The 19,897-nt window shown below is 37.3% G+C and overlaps 1 protein-coding gene and 1 long non-coding RNA gene across 6 annotated transcripts in view; one reads left to right on the top strand and one right to left on the bottom strand.

The window, feature by feature from the left end:
• Positions 1–777: 777 nt before the first annotated feature.
• Positions 778–3,902, top strand: LOC129620617 (uncharacterized). The gene is made up of 3 exons (XR_008698605.1): positions 778–879; positions 1,280–1,383; positions 3,884–3,902. It is a non-coding gene; the product is annotated as an uncharacterized LOC129620617 (long non-coding RNA).
• A 2,895-nt stretch (positions 3,903–6,797) lies between these two features.
• The window catches only part of DDHD1 (DDHD domain containing 1), a 67,505-nt gene continuing 54,405 nt past the window's right edge, over positions 6,798–19,897 (bottom strand). For 3 of the 5 annotated variants that reach the window (XM_055538086.1, XM_055538090.1, XM_055538088.1), the window contains 4 exons: positions 18,326–18,578; positions 17,131–17,322; positions 14,478–14,561; positions 6,798–9,451 (listed from right to left, as the gene is read on the bottom strand). In XM_055538086.1, coding sequence (XP_055394061.1) covers positions 9,270–9,451; positions 14,478–14,561; positions 17,131–17,322; positions 18,326–18,578 — 711 coding nt within the window. In that variant the 3' untranslated portion in view covers positions 6,798–9,269. The remainder of the gene's footprint in view (positions 9,452–14,477; positions 14,562–17,130; positions 17,323–18,325; positions 18,579–19,897) is intronic. The other 2 variants (XM_055538087.1, XM_055538089.1) reach the window with 1 other exon arrangement.

The raw sequence follows: 19,897 nt of genomic DNA on the forward strand, positions 1-19,897 counted from the left end.
CTACATCCCAGAAGCTACTAATTTTGCTTTCTTTGGTTGTGGAAAAAGCAAGATCCCTTCTTCCCGAGCCTCTTGTTTCCAGGTAGGATTTGCCTCTTCTCAAGGCTTCTTCCGGTTTAGCAATTCCTATGAATTTTGGTCAAATAATTTTCCTACTAGACAATATACTCCATGAAAGCATGGATTTTCATATTTTTAAATTCATGGTTATTCCTAGTACCTACACACTACCAGTCTAGATATAATTCAATAAATTTAAGACCCTACAATGTAGTGCCCTATGGAGAGTCCACTGATGCTCCCTAAAATGTGGACCATTTTAAAAGTCTGTATTGAATTTGTTACAATAATGCTTCTGCTTTATATCTTGGTTTTTATATCTGTGAGGTTTGTGGGGTCTTAGCTCCCTGATCAAGGATCATAGCCACACCCATGGCATTGGAAGGCGAAGTCTTAACAACTGGACACCAGGGAAGTCCCTCCCTACCTTTAAAAAGCCTGTCAACAAGTGAAAAAGAGACAGGTGATCAAACCCCAAATCAAGGCAAAATGAAACCAGTGCAACAAACACACTGTTAATAGGGGATGCTAAGGACTGAATGTCTTCCCTAGAGTCATGTGTTGAGACCTAATCCCCAGTATGGTAGTGTTTAGAGGTGGGTCTTTGAGAGGTGATTAGGCCATGTGGGTAGAAACTTTATGAATGGGATTAGTGAACCCAGAGAGATCCCTTGTCCCTCTGTCATGCAAGATTGCAGTAAGATGGCAGTCAATGAGGAAGTGGTCTCTCACTAGACATTGAGTCTGCGGTGCCATGATCTTGGATTGCCCAGTCTCCAGAGTGGAGAGGAGTGTTGTTTACAAGCCACCCACTTTATGGTATTTTTTGCTATGTAGCCCAAATGGACTATGACAGGGACTCACAAGTAGTTATTAATTTCGGAGGATTGAGGGAGGTCTTCAAAAGACAGAATTTCTATTAGGGAGGTGGAGCTTATTTTTGGTTTATTATTAATTTGAACTCTTCTGAACCCAAGAAAAATAGCTTAAGTAAATTCAAATGGAATCAGGAAAACTAGGGGTAGCATTTGCCTCAGTTCTCCACTTGCTTCTCTCCCATAGCAGATGGACATAACCCATGTTGTAGGAGGAAGACGTGAAGTCTGACTACAGGTGGCTACATGTTCACATCATGCCATGCCCACCAGACTACTGAATTGCCACAGAAGGCCTGCACATACAGGCCAGCAATTCAATATGATAGAAAGCCTCTTCTCAGTCTCGTTTAGGGTATGTGCCTAACTCTGGGATAATCAACATGGCTTATGAGATGAGAAGTACGGTCTTACCTGAGACATACACCCATCACCTGGCATGGTTACGGTGAGTGCTTTGATCAAGCTGTTTTAATAATAGGGATTCAGGCGAAACAGAAAATAATTTTAACCAAGGGTGGGAAAGGTTGCAACACGTCACTAGGATTAGCCACTTAGAACCACACAGAGTGGGCTGGCCTAGGGCAGTAATTCATAGAGAGATGGGGAAGAGAGGACCATGTCGACTTAAAAAAATGTATAATGTCAGAGTTGCAAGTCGTTTTATTTGGGGTAAAATGAGGACTGCAGCCCAGGAGATAGCTCTAAGAAACTGCTTCAAAGAGGGAGGGGAGGCCAGTATATATGTGATTTTGGTGAAGGGAGAATACATACACTCAAACACGTTATTTTTCCAGGTTTCTGCTAGTTTTGTGAAGCGTTTGCTAGTCACGAGGAATAGGTATCACCATGAAGGATTTTAGTGCTTTTCTAGATCTAAGAAGATACGAGAATTGGGCTCATAAAATCAGCTCCTGAAAATATCTTTTCTAAAGATCTGTCCTGCCAGTTTTTCCTGGAGCACAGAATGCTTCGTTTCTGTTCTCAACCCTGAACTCTTTCAGGGGGTGCTGAAAACCAGCAGCTGTAGCAGCACATGATTTAATCCTTGTAGAGATAGATGGCAAGTGCCCACCCCAAAGGAGGAGAAATAGGATGTTGGGTAGATCAAAACAGCAAGTCACCACTACAGTAACTAAAACACATGCATTCTTAGGTGAATGCTACATAGTCTGCTGTGACAGAAATGCTGCTAAAGATAGAACTCAGGAAGGAGATGCAGCTTGGGCTATGTCGCAGGGAGCCTCCAAAGATAAATGGAGCCAGCACAGGTCTTCAGTTCAAGAAATGCTGTGATCAGATCCATGCCACTGTATCATCCACCTTTCTCAGAAAATGAACTGTCTAAGCTGTCAAGACTATTTTGACCAGGCATCAAGTAGCTTTCTTTCCCCACATTTGCTTTTTCTTCAGTTCAAACACTGTCCCATCTCAATTCTATTAATATATGTGTCCATTCATCTTGGCCCTTTTATTTCCCAATCTAAAGTTAATACCACTCGAGGGAATTACGTCTGTCTAGCACGGAAATTTCTAGATTCTTATACCTCAAACCCTATTTTTCAATCAGTCTGGCATGAACTAAAGTGTGAGGAAATGGGAAATTAACTGGAAATGTTGTAGTGGTTGATCCCAATCTGCATGGCTTCTTGGCATTAATCTTCTATCAGTTATCACATATTCAGGTTAGCCCAAAAGCTTGGGAACTATGGTCATTTTTTGACCCTGGATTGAGAAGCTGTGAACAGATTTTACAGGATCGAAACAAACCAACTTTTCCCTCTCATGTTTGAGGGAGCCAGTGTGCCACAGTGGCTATTAACCCTCCTAGTAAGAGGTGGGGTGGTGGCCATTGTTCACCAACAGATATTTTTTTTTTTACTATATATTCCCTGACATTGTTTGTCATAATTCATTTCATGAGTAGGTAGATTTTAATATTTGCACTCTTCACGAACTTTCTGGATTGCCATAAACAAAGATGAGGAGGACCATGTTCCCAAGAATGCTTAGAACAGCCTACTCTTTGAGGTTGTCCAATCGAGGGCACAATGACTTGTGCTTGGTGAATGAAATAATGAATGCATCAATTCATCTAGAGAAAAAGTGTAATCCAGGAGAGAGTTCTACTACTTACCTCTCACTTCCTTGAAATTATTAAAGGTGAATGAATGCACAAGTTCCAAATGAGAAAAATCAAGACTGGAAAAATTCTAAAATTAAAGTTATGTACTTTTTGCCATCCGAACTGGCCACTGCTCAGATCAAACAAGAAAAATGCTTCAGTAAAAGTGAACACTGAGAAAACCAACCTGCCTTGACTGCTGAAAATGAGAGGCAATGAAGAAAAGAAAATGAAAAAGCCCACCTTCTGGGAGTTGTTACTGTAGTCACTGACAGCACTTAGGGAGGATGAACACCAGAAGGGTCACAGAAGCTGAAAGGCAACAACCTAAGAGTCCAAGAGTCATAGTGTTACCTCCCGCTGAGAAATGTGAGTCGCTCAGTCGCCTGTGACTCTTTGTAACCCCATGGACCATACACTCCATTGAATTCTCCAGGCCAGGATACTGGAGTGGGTAGCCATTCCCTTCTCTAGGAGATCTTCGCAATCCAGAGATCAAACCCAGGTCTCCCATATTGCAGGCAGATTCTTTTTACCAGCTGAGCCACCAGGGAATGCCTAGTGGCAAAAGTAAAAAAAAACCCCAGATTCTTGTTGGCAGAGTTTGGATTTATTATGACAGCCTTAGACCCCCAAAATGGTTATATTTTTGTTTATCACAAAGCTCACAAGGAATCAAATATTTTTGGAGATCAAGCAGAGACAGTAGTGAGTGTGGGTGTTGTCAAGGGAAGATATGAGTGATGCACAGATATTTGATGTTCTTCTAGGAGAAAGGATTAAAGGTCATGTATTAACATACTTGTTTTTTATCTTACTCCAGCAGAAGACCAGATGTAACCTCCCTAAAGAATAGCTTCCCAACATAGCCTGACCACGGTAGGATGGGAAGGAAGCAAGTTGCCCCCTGTGACACATAAATGAAAAACCATAAGGCAATGGACAATGCTAAGTGCACTTCCACTTGTAATCCAACACAAAGGCCAAGGAAAAGTACATGCTAAACTACCTGCCAAGAAGACTATTTTGGGGGAAAAGACACACATACCAGAAACTCATCTCCTAGTCTCCCCAAAATAAAATACTTGAATTTTAAAATTTCTATTAGTTAACCTATGATGGGACAGTTTTAGAAGGGCTCTACTTGATATGACTTGATAAAAGGTCAATATATGCACAGTTTGAAAAAGACATAAAAGCAATATTAAATATTATTTAACAGTGTGCAACTTGTTTCCCTACCAAGTTTGCATTTATCACCACAATGAAAAACTATGTTTCCTGGGCATTTTGTTTTTTTTCCTTAATTTTTTCATTCTTTTGCTTTTTTTTTTCCTGGGTATTTTAAATCTGACACATGAAATGAAGTATATCCAGCCCAGGTAAGGCACTCTTTCACAAGAGCCTGGGAACAAAGGCGACCAACTGGGGAACTCAAGCCTATAGTCCTCCATGGAGAGCTTGCAGCTCCTAAAGCATCAGCATCAGATTACAGCTGGAGCTGGGGGAGGGGATGAGAAAGAGGCATCCCCTCCACACCCCCACCCCCAACCCCGCCCCGGCCCAGGGGGGTGGGTGGGTGTGAGGATTCTGCCCTTTAGGGGCTCCTGATGTATTATGGGAAGGAAATAGGCACTGACTCTTATCACTGGCTGGCCATCTGATCTTAGAGTGTCACTTGTCAAACAAAAGGATACATCGCTGTAGGAATTAAGTGTGACAGCATTTTCCTAAGTATATTCATATAAATGCTGTGCTGAATATTAAGTCGCTTCAGTCATGTCTGACTCTGTGCGACCCTATGGACTGTAGCCTGCCAGGCTCCTCTGTCCATGGAATTCTCCAGGCAAGAATACTGGAATGGGTTGCCATTAACTATGGTTAAGTTAAGTTTGGAAAAACTTCCCTTCTCCGCCCCTCAGCACCAGATTCACATTGCATTTAATACACTGAAGGCTTCTGAAGTCCTGCTGTAAAAGTTTTCTAAAGCTGGCATTTCCCAAACTTATTTTCTGAACCAACATCTATTAAAGTCTGCATAACGTATTTTGGAAAATGATGGTCTCTACACCCCTTCTGGCTTCAGAATTCCACTATGGTCAATGACATTTTTCTGTAGAGAGACCATAACCTCCCTCCTCTACTGCCAAGTATTTAGTCTTTCAAGGTCTTTGCGCTGAACCTAACATGCTGTCCCTCACCTTTATTTTTCAAGACCTTTATGCTATTTAAATGCTCACATCAAACTAAAACGTGGTTGGATGAGATGACCTCTAAAATCTGTATAAACACTGAAATTTTAAGATCCTCTGAAAATTACTGCAAATATCCAATGACGACTGAAACAGGATGCATATAATACAGGCTGTTATCATGCCAGTACTAACATTTACTAAATGAGAGCTTCGAGATGAAATTTTATATCCTGCCATTCTGTACACTGTTCCAAGCTCAATACTACAAATATTTCCTTGGCAACTTCCTTTCCCCTTGACTAATGCAAATGGAGACAGCGTGGGCTGCAAGGTTCTTAGACCCATCCTAGAATTAACAGAGTTAAGAGTTCAGTGGGAATGCTTCCTGCCAAATCTGCTGTATATACAGCAAAAGTTTTTCTAGGTAGGTAAGTTATTATAAAATGTCAGGAAACAGTATGTATTGCCCATACCTAGCCATAAAAATACTTAATGCATTTTTTGGTGGCCATCTTAATCCAACCCACACCCCTGCATTGGAAGCATGGAGCCTTAACCACTGGACTGCCAGGGAAGTCCCTGCATGTGTTTCAAATTCAGTCAGAGGACCAGCAGATTACTGGCAGAGGCCTGAGGCAGAAGTATTCAAGCAGGATGACAAGCAGAATCCGGATAAAAGACCTGAGAATAACCACAGAAGTCAACTATCCAACACTCAGACTTGTCCGGTCAAGTTCTAGTTCTTTCTCCAGTGAAGGACTGCTACATCCTCTTTTTAGCTCTGCCCTGATCCTTCTTTAATATCACATATCTTCCTTAGCCTCATTTCCAAGCTAACAAAAGATTATTCAAACAGTTCTAAGACATGCACTCAAATTAGTTTTCTCAATTGTCCGAATGCCCTACTCATTGTGGCTGAGAAGACAAAAATATTGACCACCTAATTAATCAGAAAGCAACTCAATTCTTTTTCCTCTGCTGTAGGCCTTACAGCGAACTCTCTAGGTTCGGTCTAGTTCTACCTTAAGGGGCTCCAAGTGTCATCACTGGAAGGAGTCATGGAACTGGCTGTGACAGTCCACTGATGGTTTCTCTTCCTGTTTCCTCTTCAGGGGAAGGCAATGCCAGAGTAAGATCGGAATACTGCAGCCCCAGTGAGGAAACAGAAAATGAGACGAATGTTTACATGTCACCATCTGAGACCTTCTAAAGAACATGTTCAGTGTGAGAATTCCCAAAGGCTGACAGATGCTACCTATCAGAAGTAAAATAAAAGATTCCTAAGGCTTACTTCTGGAGTATAAATTAGTTACCAGGAAACCGAGAATATTTTATAATAAGTGCTAATATCTGTAACGCTGGATTATAACACAAGTATAATTACTGTCAAAAATAAAGTTATGAACTAACAAAACATCCTCCTTATTCTAAGTATAAATAATTCTTAGGAAAAAAAAAAAATTCTTAGGGGCCTAACTGGATTAAAATTGTTTGAATGGTCTGACCAGTACTCAGAAGAATCATCAGAGCAGGTACACAAAGTAGAGAATAAAATTTTAATGTATCAAAAACAGAACTTTTTGGCCAATTTAGTACTTGCAGGAATAAAGTTGCAAAATGTTACTCAGTAACTGACTTAGCTTCTAAATCAAGCTAGAATTACACATACTCTGTATATTATTTGAGTATATACAAGTACATTCCATGATAACATGCAGAGACATGGAAATAAGAAGAGTACTGTGAAATAAAAAACGCCATGTTTATGAAATAATGAATTGAAAACAAAACACCTGTCCAATAATCCAGAATATCTCATTTCGAAAAGGTGGTTTTAATATTGCTCTTTTCAAGAATTCAAATAACTTCCATGTGGCTAAATTGGATTTTTTCCCTAACATGAAAAAATGGAAGCTGATATCTTCCTATAGCTATGGGAGTATACTTTTCCTTTTACTGAATATCAAATTAAAAGGTTTGATAGGTTTTCACTCCCCTCAGGTGAAAGGGGCTCTTGACATTCTAGCGGTTAAGAATGAATAATCCCTTAAAGCTCTGAGGCATTTGAATGTCTTAAGACCCAAAGGCTCGTGTACCTTTAATGAAACAGTATATGAGATGGAAGTTTAATTCTCCTGAAAACTAAATAGAACTATGAAATAAACAGGGTATGAGAATGACCTGAGTTCACAGGAATCTCTAGATTTGAAAGACATTGCTTCAGCTTTGCTAAGATAGCATTAAAAGCCTTTTATAGCAAGAGTTTCTTAGTGAGTCACATATTTGGCTATGAAGCCTTAGGATCTTTTTAAACACTAAGAAGTGCTTTATGTTGTGCAAATTCAATGAAAGGCCAACCAAGTAAAGCCTACAAGTAAGCCAAAGATTTTATATCTTCTAAAGAAGGAAGGTGAGATGTATAACTGACCAACTTTGCTCCTAGTTTGACAATGACTTCTGTGAAGCTGAGATAAGCAAATACAGCACCTTAAGGAGAACCCAGTGGAAGCCTCTCATAAGTGAGGGTTGGCTGTAGCAGAAATGGCTACTGATTCCTTCTAAGTAACTCCTCCTTTGTGTGTGAGAACCCAAGAATGTATATGACCAGTAGGGTGAAGGACTGGTTTCAGTCATTTCTCCAAATTATGAATGGCAACTTCTGTTATTATTATTATTTGCAAAATAAGAGGTCATGTGTGAATTATTAGTCAATGAACAGCACATAAAAGAATATGGCCTGTCTCCAATCTGAGCTCTCCTGGTTTGCTTTGTCATCTAATTCAAGGCACTTTATATATTTTGGTGCCTTAGTGTGTTAACATGTAACATGAGAATAACACTCATTCACTTACCTCAAGGAGCTTCTACATAGATTATTAAATCACAAAGCACTTTGAGCTCCTCAGATGAAAAGCACTGTGGAAAAAATGACAGCCAAGGAAACTCTTTCAATGCCTCAGAATCCTGAACATTGTGTCTATGTTGCAACTACAATTCCTCAAAACACTTAAAAAATTTGTTAGGGCACTCTATCCCCTTTTTATATGTTAATTGTTTGGCACACAGATGCTTATATACTTAATTAAAAGAGTTATACTCCCTACTCCAGAGAAGTTGACTAATTTTCCAATAAAGTTTACTAAATGTACCTATTCTGGAGTACTCTGTGTCAAGTAGAAACCTTCAGTTTTCTTTGAGGTGCATGTGACATAATAAAAAGTTCACTTTCTTTTTCAAAATAATTGAACTAGTGTTATTTGTGTGAAACTACAAGTTTTTAATGGAAAAAATACTGAAATTATACCACAGTGTCTATATATTCATCTGAAGAGTACAAAGATGGAGTTCTGAGAAAAAAGGGTCTTAACATTATAGAAAATAAATGTGGTTCTTAAATTGTTCAAAGAAATTTTAAAAAAATGTAATGTTTCATACATTGACACAAAGCAATTAGTCAGAGGTAATAAACTATACAGTAGTTCAAATGTTTCTCTCAGCATTAGAGAGTTAAACAAGTTAAATTCAAAACATTTTAAACTTGTTCTACTCATGTTTCAAAGAAATTGTGGAAATGTAAGTTTTCATACAAATCTAAAACAATGATACCACCTTGTGATCTTTACATAGAATATCCTGGATCTTGATCATTTTAGATTTATAACATACTTTGGTTAATACATTAGGTTCAACCCATTAATATGCCTTTATATTTGGGAGAAATTAGATTGTGATTTATAAGCTTGCAGGTTCCTAAATCTTCCTCAATTCTAGGTCTTCCTTGATCCTCTGCAAGGGGTTCTGTCAGACTCATAATTAAAATGATGAAAATTATAAATAACTTCTTTTGAACTGAACATTTGTTTTGCTTTTTTAAATAAAATAAAGTGCTTTCAAATTCAAATATTTCTTGCCCTAAACAAAACTGAAACATACTTAAACCTGAAACTTTCATATCTTGACACACATATTTAACAAGAAAAAATCAGTTTTGGGCCATTAATGTCCTTCAAGGGTTCAGACTGGATCTAAACTGGGTTTCACATTATTATCGTGCTCGTGTTTGTACATGAAGGTTAACAGGAAGAGGGCAACATCCAAGGATGACCAATAGGCAGTATGCGACGTGACAGCTGACCAATAGCGGCTCTCCACAAGGCCTTCTCTGAGTTCAAAGTCAATTCTGTGATCCAGTTCCACTAAAAAGAAGTCAAACAAATGAGTAAGTATCACAGTAAGATTGTTTCTGCACAGACTTACTAGATTTAGAGGATAAAAATTAACCAAACAGAAGTGACTCTCCTAATTATTATTACTATTTTTTAAAAAGTGACTTTCCACTCTCATCTTATGGAAGAAAACACTCAAGAGCCTCAGTAGCTTAGGATTCTGTCTGGTGAACCCTCTCCTTTGTATGCTCAGGTCAGTATGGAATAATAAAGTAAGAAAACAAAAATCTCACTTGGTACCATACAGTATATTTGGAATAAAGAAACTGGCCTCAAATCCTGGCCTTCCTATTTATAATTTGTGCCTAACCTGAAAGATACATCAAATAGTCTTCTTGCAGAATGACGGGTCTGCCTTAGATGCAATAATGTCGGCAGGAGTGCAACAGCGCACTCAAAGGCTCCTTCACAGAGGAGGCTCTTTACATCAGCTGGCTCAGGGGAACATGCTGGAAGGTAACATCCACTGCAGTCCTACAATGCTTTTCTCCCCACTATGCTGAATTCCTCAAAGGGCCACGACGTAGTCTAGTCTCTATCCTGTCAGCTGGGCCAAACATGCACCTGGGACATACCTGTGCTCAAGAATCCACTGGCTGGGAAAGTGAAATTAAGGACTTCATTTACAACAGTGCTGTCCTCAAATAGCTCAGTAAATTCAATTAAGTTTTTTCTAAAACACACAGAAAGTCCTTGTAACACGTGAGAAAAATCACCTTACCAAATCCAAGGCTATACCACTGCAATTGGTTCATCTAACAAATCCTTAAGAGATAAAACACTTAGACAAATGATAATTTCATCTTCGGGAATCCCTCGAAAGCTGTCAATAAGCCATACAGTATTTTGAAGGGTCTGTCTTAAAAATAAAAATCACTACCGTTCAGACTCAAAATCTGCTCTTTTGTTCAGTGTGCTAGTAGGTATAAAAAGTAAAAATTGGCAAAAATTAAGGAGGTTGGAGAAAAAGCTGGGTTTTGCTTTACCCAGGAAGTTTGGAAATCACATAAAGGAAATCACATCAATTTAGGGCACAATTTCAAATAAACGTTTAGCTAATGTTTATTTTAAACAATACCATTTGGTGATTTAAAAATGCCTTTATAGTTATTTTTCTATTCAATTGTGCTTTTCTGACAAAGAATGTCCATGGATCTTATCTAAAAAGTTTTAGATAAGGTTTATTTACACTCAAACAGTATAAATACCCAATCAGGTTATAAAGCACTATGAACTATATTGACATAGACTTTTTACAAAACTGCTATTTTTCTCATTTAAATTATAAGCTAGTCCATAAGAAGTCAGAAATAGTTGAAATCCACATGTTGAACTGCAGGATAGGAATGTCAATCTTTTATTTTTCGTATTCCATGGGACATCTGTGTTAAAATTCGTAGGTACATTCTGGCATAACAGACAAGAAGATGAAAAGAAGAAATGAATTCTTAAACACAACTTGACTCCTTGAAGAGGAGTCAAGGTGAAGTCAGTTATGAAGAAAAAAAGGAGAAATAAGAGGAAAAACAAAGAGATGGGAAATACACATTAAAATTGGTAAAGCCCATACCATGTTATTTCTAAGAATTCCTTTTAAAGGCCACTGTAGAATGCCTTCCTAGTCCAACAGTCTTAAACAACTGTTATTCTAAAGTTAAAGGGAGATTTTTCTTGTTACAACCAGTGTTACTCGGCTCCACTTTGATTTTATGTCCCTGAAATGTATTCTTAATGTGCTATCACTGTGCAACACTGCCTTTCGTATACTACAAACCCAAATGATGAATTTATTGTCTCCTTATGTGTCCCTGTCCTTCTTATCACCTACAGGATTTTTAATAAGTGTCATTAACTAGATTGGCTTACCCCATCCCCTCCCTTTCTATTTATCTGTAGGTTGTCCCCATCAAAATGGAAATTTAGGTAACCAGCTTGTACTCGATGAACCTATTTTACAGTCTCTCATCTTCCTTAAAAGGTTTACCCCAGGCAGTCTGGTTTGCAGCTGACACCATATTCGTGTTGGTTTTACAGGTGGGTGGATGGGTGGATGTAGGTGTGCCAATGTCTCATCTTTTTCTTTAAGCAGACCACAGAATTCCCAACGGTGTGAGATCACTACATGGTAGTACTATGCTACATATGCTGTGAGATGTGCTCTTGGCCAAAGTCGGCCCAAATCTACACGGAGTTGCCTTGGACCTGCTTTCTCATTATTGTATCAAGAAGGGGTGGCATCAGACAGGTTAGTATTTTCCTAGTTTCTTTCACTGAATTAGGTCAAGAAAACGGAGAACATAAAATCACTTAATCCTTTTCTCTGGAGTGCCTATGAGTTAATATTCCTATATCTACAAAAAGAGAATTTAAGATTCCTGAAAGTTGAGGAGAGGTAAAAATGAAAAAAAAATTTGCTGGCTTTTAACAATCATCAATAATTTGCTTTCACTGTTTTAAAACATGGGTTGAAGGAAATGGCAACCCACTCCAGTATTCTTGCCTGGAAAATCCCATGGACAGAGGAACCTGGTAGGCTACAGTCCATGGGGGTCACAAAGAGGCGGACATGACTGAGCGACTTCACTTTCACCTTTTATTTTCTTTTTGGGGGAGTCATGCATATGGGCACATTTCCTTCCTTACTCTCCAAGCAAATGTCTGCCATCTACCCAGGCTGAAGGCAGAGTTTCCTCAGCACTCTGCCTTCAGTAGAGTGTTCTTTTGTGCACAGGGCTTGTCAACCTGGAATATGGTGTTAAAAAGTAAAATACATGAATAGAAAGTAACCATTTTACCAACTGGACAGGTTTCTTCTATTTAAAGGGAGTGTCTTAACATCCTGGAGAGAAATTTTCAAAAACTTAATGAATCTTAAAAAATTATCTTATTTATAAATAGCAATTATGATTATAATTGCATGATTTTAGGCTTTAGGTAGATACTAAGAAAACCTTAGTATCTAGTACTAAGTAGAAAGTACTAGTAAAGGAAACTGGGTTTCCAAATGACTGACAAAAGAGTCATTTGCAATATATGCTCAGAGTTCTTGATAAATTATTTCTTATTTTTCCTTTGCCTCAGAGCAACCATATATTTTATGTAGTTAGATGTTTGATAGTCAAGGAATATTTACATTTTGTGACTTATCATAGCTCCAAATATATTTAAAAACATTCTCTAAACATCCTTTATTTTAAAAAAAATAGCAAAAACTCCATAATGAGCTTTATAATTAGTTGCCATTTTCTGATCTCCAAATTTCCCAACACTAATCTACTCTGAAAGACATTCAGACACCTAACATTTGACAACAGATGGGCTATTTGGGGAAACACAGGCTCATAAGAACACAAAGGAACTTCTGGGGATGGCCAGATCTGCTGGATCCTCTACCACCTGGTTGGAGAAACGTTCCTCAGCATATTCAGAACTACTCCCTTCTACTCATCCTTGGTTCTTCTCAGAACTAACTTCTAGATCTCTGCATAACCTGTGCTTCCCATCTCTGTGTTTTCGCTTGTGCTGTGCTGTTTCTTTTCTCTGCAATGTCTTTTCATCTCTGCTTATTTAAGTCCTACTTCCACAAAACCTTTTTTTTTCATTTCTCCAAGTGAAAACATTTTCTCTCTCCTTAGAATCTCTGTCATGAGGTTCATCACATTCTACCATAATATCCACCTTCCCTACAAGAATATATGCCCTCTAAAATATACTTAAGTTTCCACATAAGCATTTAACATCTTTATGGGCAGCACTGAAATTGGTTCATCTTGGTGTCTCTTCTAGTGACTATCTACTTGCCTCATGGTAAAATTGTTGAATGAATAAAAACAGGAGAAGAGAAAATAGAAGCCATATACATATTACCATCTGAATCAATGTGGTGTAGTTATGACAAGTGGTCTAACTGCTTAGGTAGCTGGGATGGCTTTAAGGGAGTGGATAAAAGGACTACTTGAATGTAGGACAAATAGATTAATGGATTAATTTTCCTTTTTCTAAATATTCAAAAAGCACAAGTCAGTTATTTCTTTACAGAAGTGACTATTACATGAGCAAGGGACTAGAGACAGCACTTATAAAAATCATTTCTTGAGAGGAGTTCACTGAATTAGATCATCACAAACTGCTGTCATGGAGCCAAAAACCAAAATCAGCTTGTTATGCTGACACCCTGTTTTAGGAGCTATATCTAGTCAAGATTTTTTTTTTTGAAAGAAGAAAAAATGCATGAAAATTAGCAATTATAAACATGGAAATTGCAAAATTAGATACGGTTTGAAAATACAAGGAGAAACTTGTAACTTACTTTTTTGGTTAAAGACAAAATCCATTATTTTTAAAAAAGGAAAGAGAAAGGAGATATAGAAAAAAAAGGAATGAGAAGTTAAGATAAAAATTTTAAACTGCTAAGATTAATTTTTACTAATACATTTTGAATCTGCTGAAAATCAGGAGATTGAAAATATCTCTTGTAGCCAATAATTTTTTTCAAAGCAAGCCTATACCTCTAAAGACCATTAAATATTTGTGTTGAAACCAGGTATCATCTGTGGCATTATAACAGCCCTAGGGATAGTGTTATTAATATCTGAAATAACTAGGAATGATTAAACTCTTTATACTATGAAATCCTTCTATATTTAAACATATTACATGAAAAGAGCAGTGAAGCTCTCTGAAGGCTGGAGGGCAACAGAGAAGAAAGAAAATGGCCTAATGCTTTTCTTCTCTCTCTAAACAGTTCCTTCTTTGGAGAAGCATATAGGAGTATGACATACTTTAGCACACTAAGTAACTAATGAATACTCTGGTTTCAGGACCACTACCATTTAAGATTAGGAAATACAGGAAGAGAATACATTTGAAATAGTCTGTTAATGGTAACATTCAAGCTGCTCTCATAGAAAAACTGATCAAGTTTTCAGTGAGCAGAAGAAATCTAAGTAGACCGTTTTTACAGCGTTCTGAATGCTATTCCTGACATATACCATACCGAGGGTATTATCTTTATTCTGTATTACATTTTCCGGAAAAAGAAGTTGTGGGAGATTAAAGAACGATTCTTGAAGTCTGAAATCTGTGGAAAAAAAAAAACAAAACACAAGATGCTGTAAAGTGTTGGCTGATGGTTATAAATGGCCTTCAGTGATGCAGTGGCCAAAAGTTAGAACAATACTCCCAAATAAGCTGATTAATCCTAGCAAACAAAAAGAAGTACACAATTAGGTTTCTGCAAAGAGCTCTGTCATGGAAAATGTAAGCATAATTAATTCTGAAATACAATGTCATAATCTGTTAACGCTCAAACATCCCTCAAATTTATAGTTCATTTAAGTTCTAACCTAGAGGCAAAACAGTGCTAAAAGAAACAAATTCTTTTCATGATATGTTACAAACACAAGGGAGTACAAGAAAAGAAACAGTAAAACCACCAGAAATAAGCCTATACTTTTCAAAAGAAATGAAGAGCAGCTATATAAGATGCTTCAACTTGATGTCAACGAAGTAGTTTCAATTGACAACACTAACTCTTCAAAGAGAGAAACCCTGATTGATCACGAATTCAGTCTGTGTTCATCTTACCCTCAAAAAAGCAGGAGAATCAAAGTCGGTAGCCTTAGAATGAAGGTTATCGAGAAGAACTGAGGCAATCAATGTGAGCAAGAAGGAAGCCAGAATCACCTAATCACAGTGATCAAATTCCAGAAAGAAGATTTAAGGAAGAATGGTTTTATGATTTGCAAGATACAGCCAAAATAGCAATTATGATTTAAGAAATTTATCTAAATCAGGATTACAGAGAAGAGTATATTACTGAAGCAAGTCAGAGGTAAATCTAGAGGATTTGATTTAAAAGGCATAATTCTTCTACAGAAGTTGTCCAGTGTTAAAAGTTGGACTTTTAAAATCTATATCTAAAGATGAAAACACGAAACTAAGAAATCATGTTAGCTCAGTTAGCTGAGTCTATAGTTGGTAAGTAATTTACCATTAGAACCAACAAAGAATTTATATGCAAGAATGACAGAAAACATATTTTGTTAAAATATTATAACGCAATAAAACTAAGCATTTCTACCTTCACATGTCCTGGAAGAAGAAATAAGTTTCTTTTTTATTATCATTATTACTTTGAAATTTCTATGTTAAATAGCAAAAATGCTAAAAGACAGTTTTTTCCCTCAGATCCTATAGAATTCTGTGTCTTCTTTACCTCTTCTCTGGGGCTCAAATTTGACCCTGCTCTTCTTGTTCCCTTATTCACCCTAATGTTTACTAGCATCATTGCTGTGCATTAACATTACAAGTAATTGTGGCTTTTTACCCGCCATCTTACAAAATTCTTTAAGTTATTTTTCTTCAGAAGTTTAGAGTTTTCTTTTGACATCTACATATTAAAACAAAATTTTATATTTTCACAATCTCATTTCTGTTATTAAGCAATAAATCATAGAGTAACTCATAAAAAATATGAATTTTGTACAAATATCAAAATCTAAAATGAATTTTTTAGGCAGTATTCAAAAGGCTTGAAATTATAAAATTTCTAGTCTTCAGAGTCAGGCATAGGATTAAGTTTAAAAAATGGAATTGGCCCAAATAGGAATGTCCAACTCAGCAATGGCTAGGATAATTCATCGTGGAGTGGGGCTGACTATGGAGAAAGATCCAGCCTCTAGGACTGTCACATCTCAACTTCCTTTTTAATTTTTTATGAACGGCAATGAATGCTGGTTATTTTAAAATTAAGAGCAGCAGACACGGTAAGAAAACAAAGCCAAGCATCTGAAATGAACTGTTTAAACATTTTTAGAGAAAGAAAAGAAAATTTTCTTCTTGCTATAGTTACGGAAAGGAAGTAACTAGTTTCAGAATCTACATTTCCCTATGTAAGTCAATGGAAACTAGGACTCACTAGTTTTACTTCATTGGACATTGATAAATAAGCTTTAAGTTTAGACCCTCAGAAGTAAATGTACACTAACTGTTTTAGTGTTTCACAACTATTTAAGATTTTAGACCTTATAAATCCACTGGAAAAAATTAAATAAAGCATCATTCTATTGCTAAGTCCAGTATAATTATCCATTCTTTCATTCATTTCTTGAGTATTTTACACAAGGTAGTAGGGACAGGATGGGAAGCCACAGAGTGGATCCAATACAATTAAAGTTTTGAAGGCTTTATAATTAGGTTGATAAAGGGAGCTATGGGATTAGTACCAGGATGGTTTTGGCAGGGCATTTTAAAAACGGTATCAAGAGTAGATATACCATAGATCTGCAGCAACTAAATGAATTTTTAAAGCTGAGAAGACCATGTTTAAAAATAAAAACAAAAAAACTACTTTTATGGGAGTGCTTACCACAAAGAGATTTGTTTTATGCTTGATGTGTAAGATCTCTGTGCAACAAGGCACTTATTAATGTTCTTAACTTAATTCACCCATGCAGAGAGTAAAACTGCATTTACCTGCGAATTATTCCTGAAAATGTAAGTAGAGGAAAAGCACTTTTTTCTTTAAAAGCTAGGGCGGACTTTAGATTACAGAGTGGACTGCTAGTGTTAATATCTTAATGCTCTTTGTCTTCCTCCAGTTTTAAAAAGGACACAGTATAAGCCTGGAAAGAAGAGTATGAACTAACATGCAGAGTCAAGAAAGCCAGAACTGCTGTGTGGAAGGGTCTGCGTTGCCACGGTGGTCATGGGCGGTGAGGCAACTGGCTTCTTCTCGTCTTCTATGGAGTCCCTTGATGTCTCAGATGACTGTGATGCAGATGAACGTCCAAATCTTGAGAACAACATTCCTCCAAGTCCCTTTCCAATGCTTGCAGCCCCTGCATTTCACAAAACAGGCCAGTCATTCTGCTGAATTACACCACATACCAGGCTAAAGAGCACCACCCGTAATTACAGTCAGTTGGCAGAGAGACTAAGCCCTAGTCATGTTTTTCCAGGGTGGGAACACAAAAAAATTGCAATTTATATTGTAGGTTTCTAAATAAAAATGGTGTTGAACAGAATGAGAGTTGTACAAACTGCAGGAATATAGCTTCCAAAGAAAAAAAGATTCTATTTTATTCAAGTGATCTTTGCTTTTTAAAGTATTTTATAAGATTAAAAATGTTAATAAAAAGAATCATGCCATTCACATGGGCATATATTTACTATTGGTATGCCTACTCCGGAAGTGAAGTGGATCTGTTATAAAAAGCTGTGAATAAACAATCTCTATGATGAATATTAATGAATCCAGCAGATAGAGCCTGCTTACAGTGCCATCTTGTGGCATTTTATATTAAGGCAACTTGTAACCAAAAGCAAAGGACAAAGTGGCACACAACTGAGCTCCAGCGCCACACCAAACACTGTGGGTGGAACTGGAGACCACGCAAAGAGAAATTCAATATTCTTGTTGCTCTCAAGGAGGACACGATTTGAGAGACTTTTAGGACACAGATCAGAGAATGGGTTGGCAAGGGCACCCTTAGTACTCAAGCACACCCTCATTTCACAGATGAGGGAGACGAGCATTAAAAACTACGTGACTTCTCCAGATTTCACAGCAAGTGATGGGGCCAAGGTTAAAATGAGGAACTTGATGCCTCCACCTTTTTGTGTGTGTGTGCATCAAGGTTTCTTATATTCTCTAACCACAGGATCTGATCTAACTAGAGAATTTAGGGCTTTTGCCTTCAAATGTAAGAAGTGAGAGTAGTTAACTCTATACATTAACTCTCAGATGTTTTGTAATATATAGAGTATTTCCAGGTACCTAAAATTTAATGACTATATAAAATTGCTTAAGTTCATTGATGAGGAATACCGAAGAGAAATTACCTAATATGCTTGCTTTGCCTATATTTGTTATAGATTCCCCATAGTGTCGGCGAGACAAGACTGGCGAAGTCACAGGGCTTGGTATTGTTGAGATGCCTTCATTCTCTGAAATTGAGGTAGGATCTTTTGCTGGGTGAAGAAAGCTTGGCTTCATATACTCATAAGGTAGAGGATTGGATGTATTATACCAGTGGATCTGCACAGGTGAAATGTTGCTGTAGTGTTTCAGTATTAATGGTTCTAATCTATAAGCCTTGATGTAAAAAAATTCAAAGAAACAAAACATTAAGGCACAATGCTTAGGTTTTAGTAAACTGTTCATTCTGATTCTACTGTGTGCTGAGAGGACCTTAGGAAATGATTAAAAACCTGACATTCCTAACATGTATTCCTATTTCTTCACTGTTAATAATATGCAGTTTGTCTAATTATATATCCTTAATGATGAGACTACAAAAAAATTAGAGTTAGTCTAGGCTAATAGTGCCCTTTAAATTAGTTTTTCAGTAATATTAGTTGCTCAGTCATGTCTGACTCTTTGCGACCCCACGGGCTGTAGCCTGCAAGTCTCCTCTGTCCATGGGATTCTCCAAGCAAGAATATTGGGAGTGGGTTGCCACTCCTTTCTCCAGAGGATCTTCCCAGGGATTGAACCCCGGTCTCCTGCCTGCGGGCATGAGCTACAAGGGAAGACCTTGTAGCTACAGGGAAGTTTGAACTATAGGGAAGACCTTGTTTTTCAGAGGAATATTCCTTTTTATTATGTTCTGATAACATCTAGCAATTAGATTAATATTAAGTCTCATGAACAAAACTGAAGCAGTAAACAGTAACTTGGAACACAGTAAATAAGCTCAATTTTTAACATCTAAGCTCTCAGTTGACCCTATTTTCAAGCAGATTAATGTAGTACATGCGATGATGATATAAGACCATTTGTCTAAGGTGAAATAGGGATGATATAGCAGAAAAGGCAATGGACTTGGCATATAATTCCCTGCATTCATATTCTGGCCTCTGTCACTTATTAACTATATGACACTCACCAAGTCACAAAGTCTCAGAGCCTCAGTTTCTTAAGCTGTAGAAAAGAAATAATACTTCCTAATTTCTACTACCTCAGAAGGATGTTGGGAAGAATAGATAAGTTTGGAAAAACTGCCTAGCACAGTTCTGACATAACTATTAAAAAAAAAAAAGCACAGAAAAACTGTAAAATGAATAACAAATAATTTGTAATAATGAGTTTGTAATCCTCCATAATACAGCTGACCCTTAAACAACACAGGAGTGAACTGCATGGGTCCACCTATATGTGTGTGTTTTTTTTCCATAAATAGATATTAAAGCACTACATGGTCTGCAATTGGTTGAATCTGTGGATACGAAACTGTAGATATGGAGAGCTGACTATAAGATTACACACCAATTCTTGACTGAACACAAGGTTGGTACCCCAACCCCAGAGCTGTTCAAGGGTCAACTGTATAATAAAGTTTAAGATTATACAAAATATAGCTCACAGTTCACCTACAATCTTAAGTTCACTTTCAAGTTATAGGAAAATCAGTA

The sequence above is a fragment of the Bubalus kerabau genome, chromosome 10 (genome assembly GCF_029407905.1).
Source record: "Bubalus kerabau isolate K-KA32 ecotype Philippines breed swamp buffalo chromosome 10, PCC_UOA_SB_1v2, whole genome shotgun sequence".
Taxonomy (NCBI): domain Eukaryota; kingdom Metazoa; phylum Chordata; class Mammalia; order Artiodactyla; family Bovidae; genus Bubalus; species Bubalus kerabau.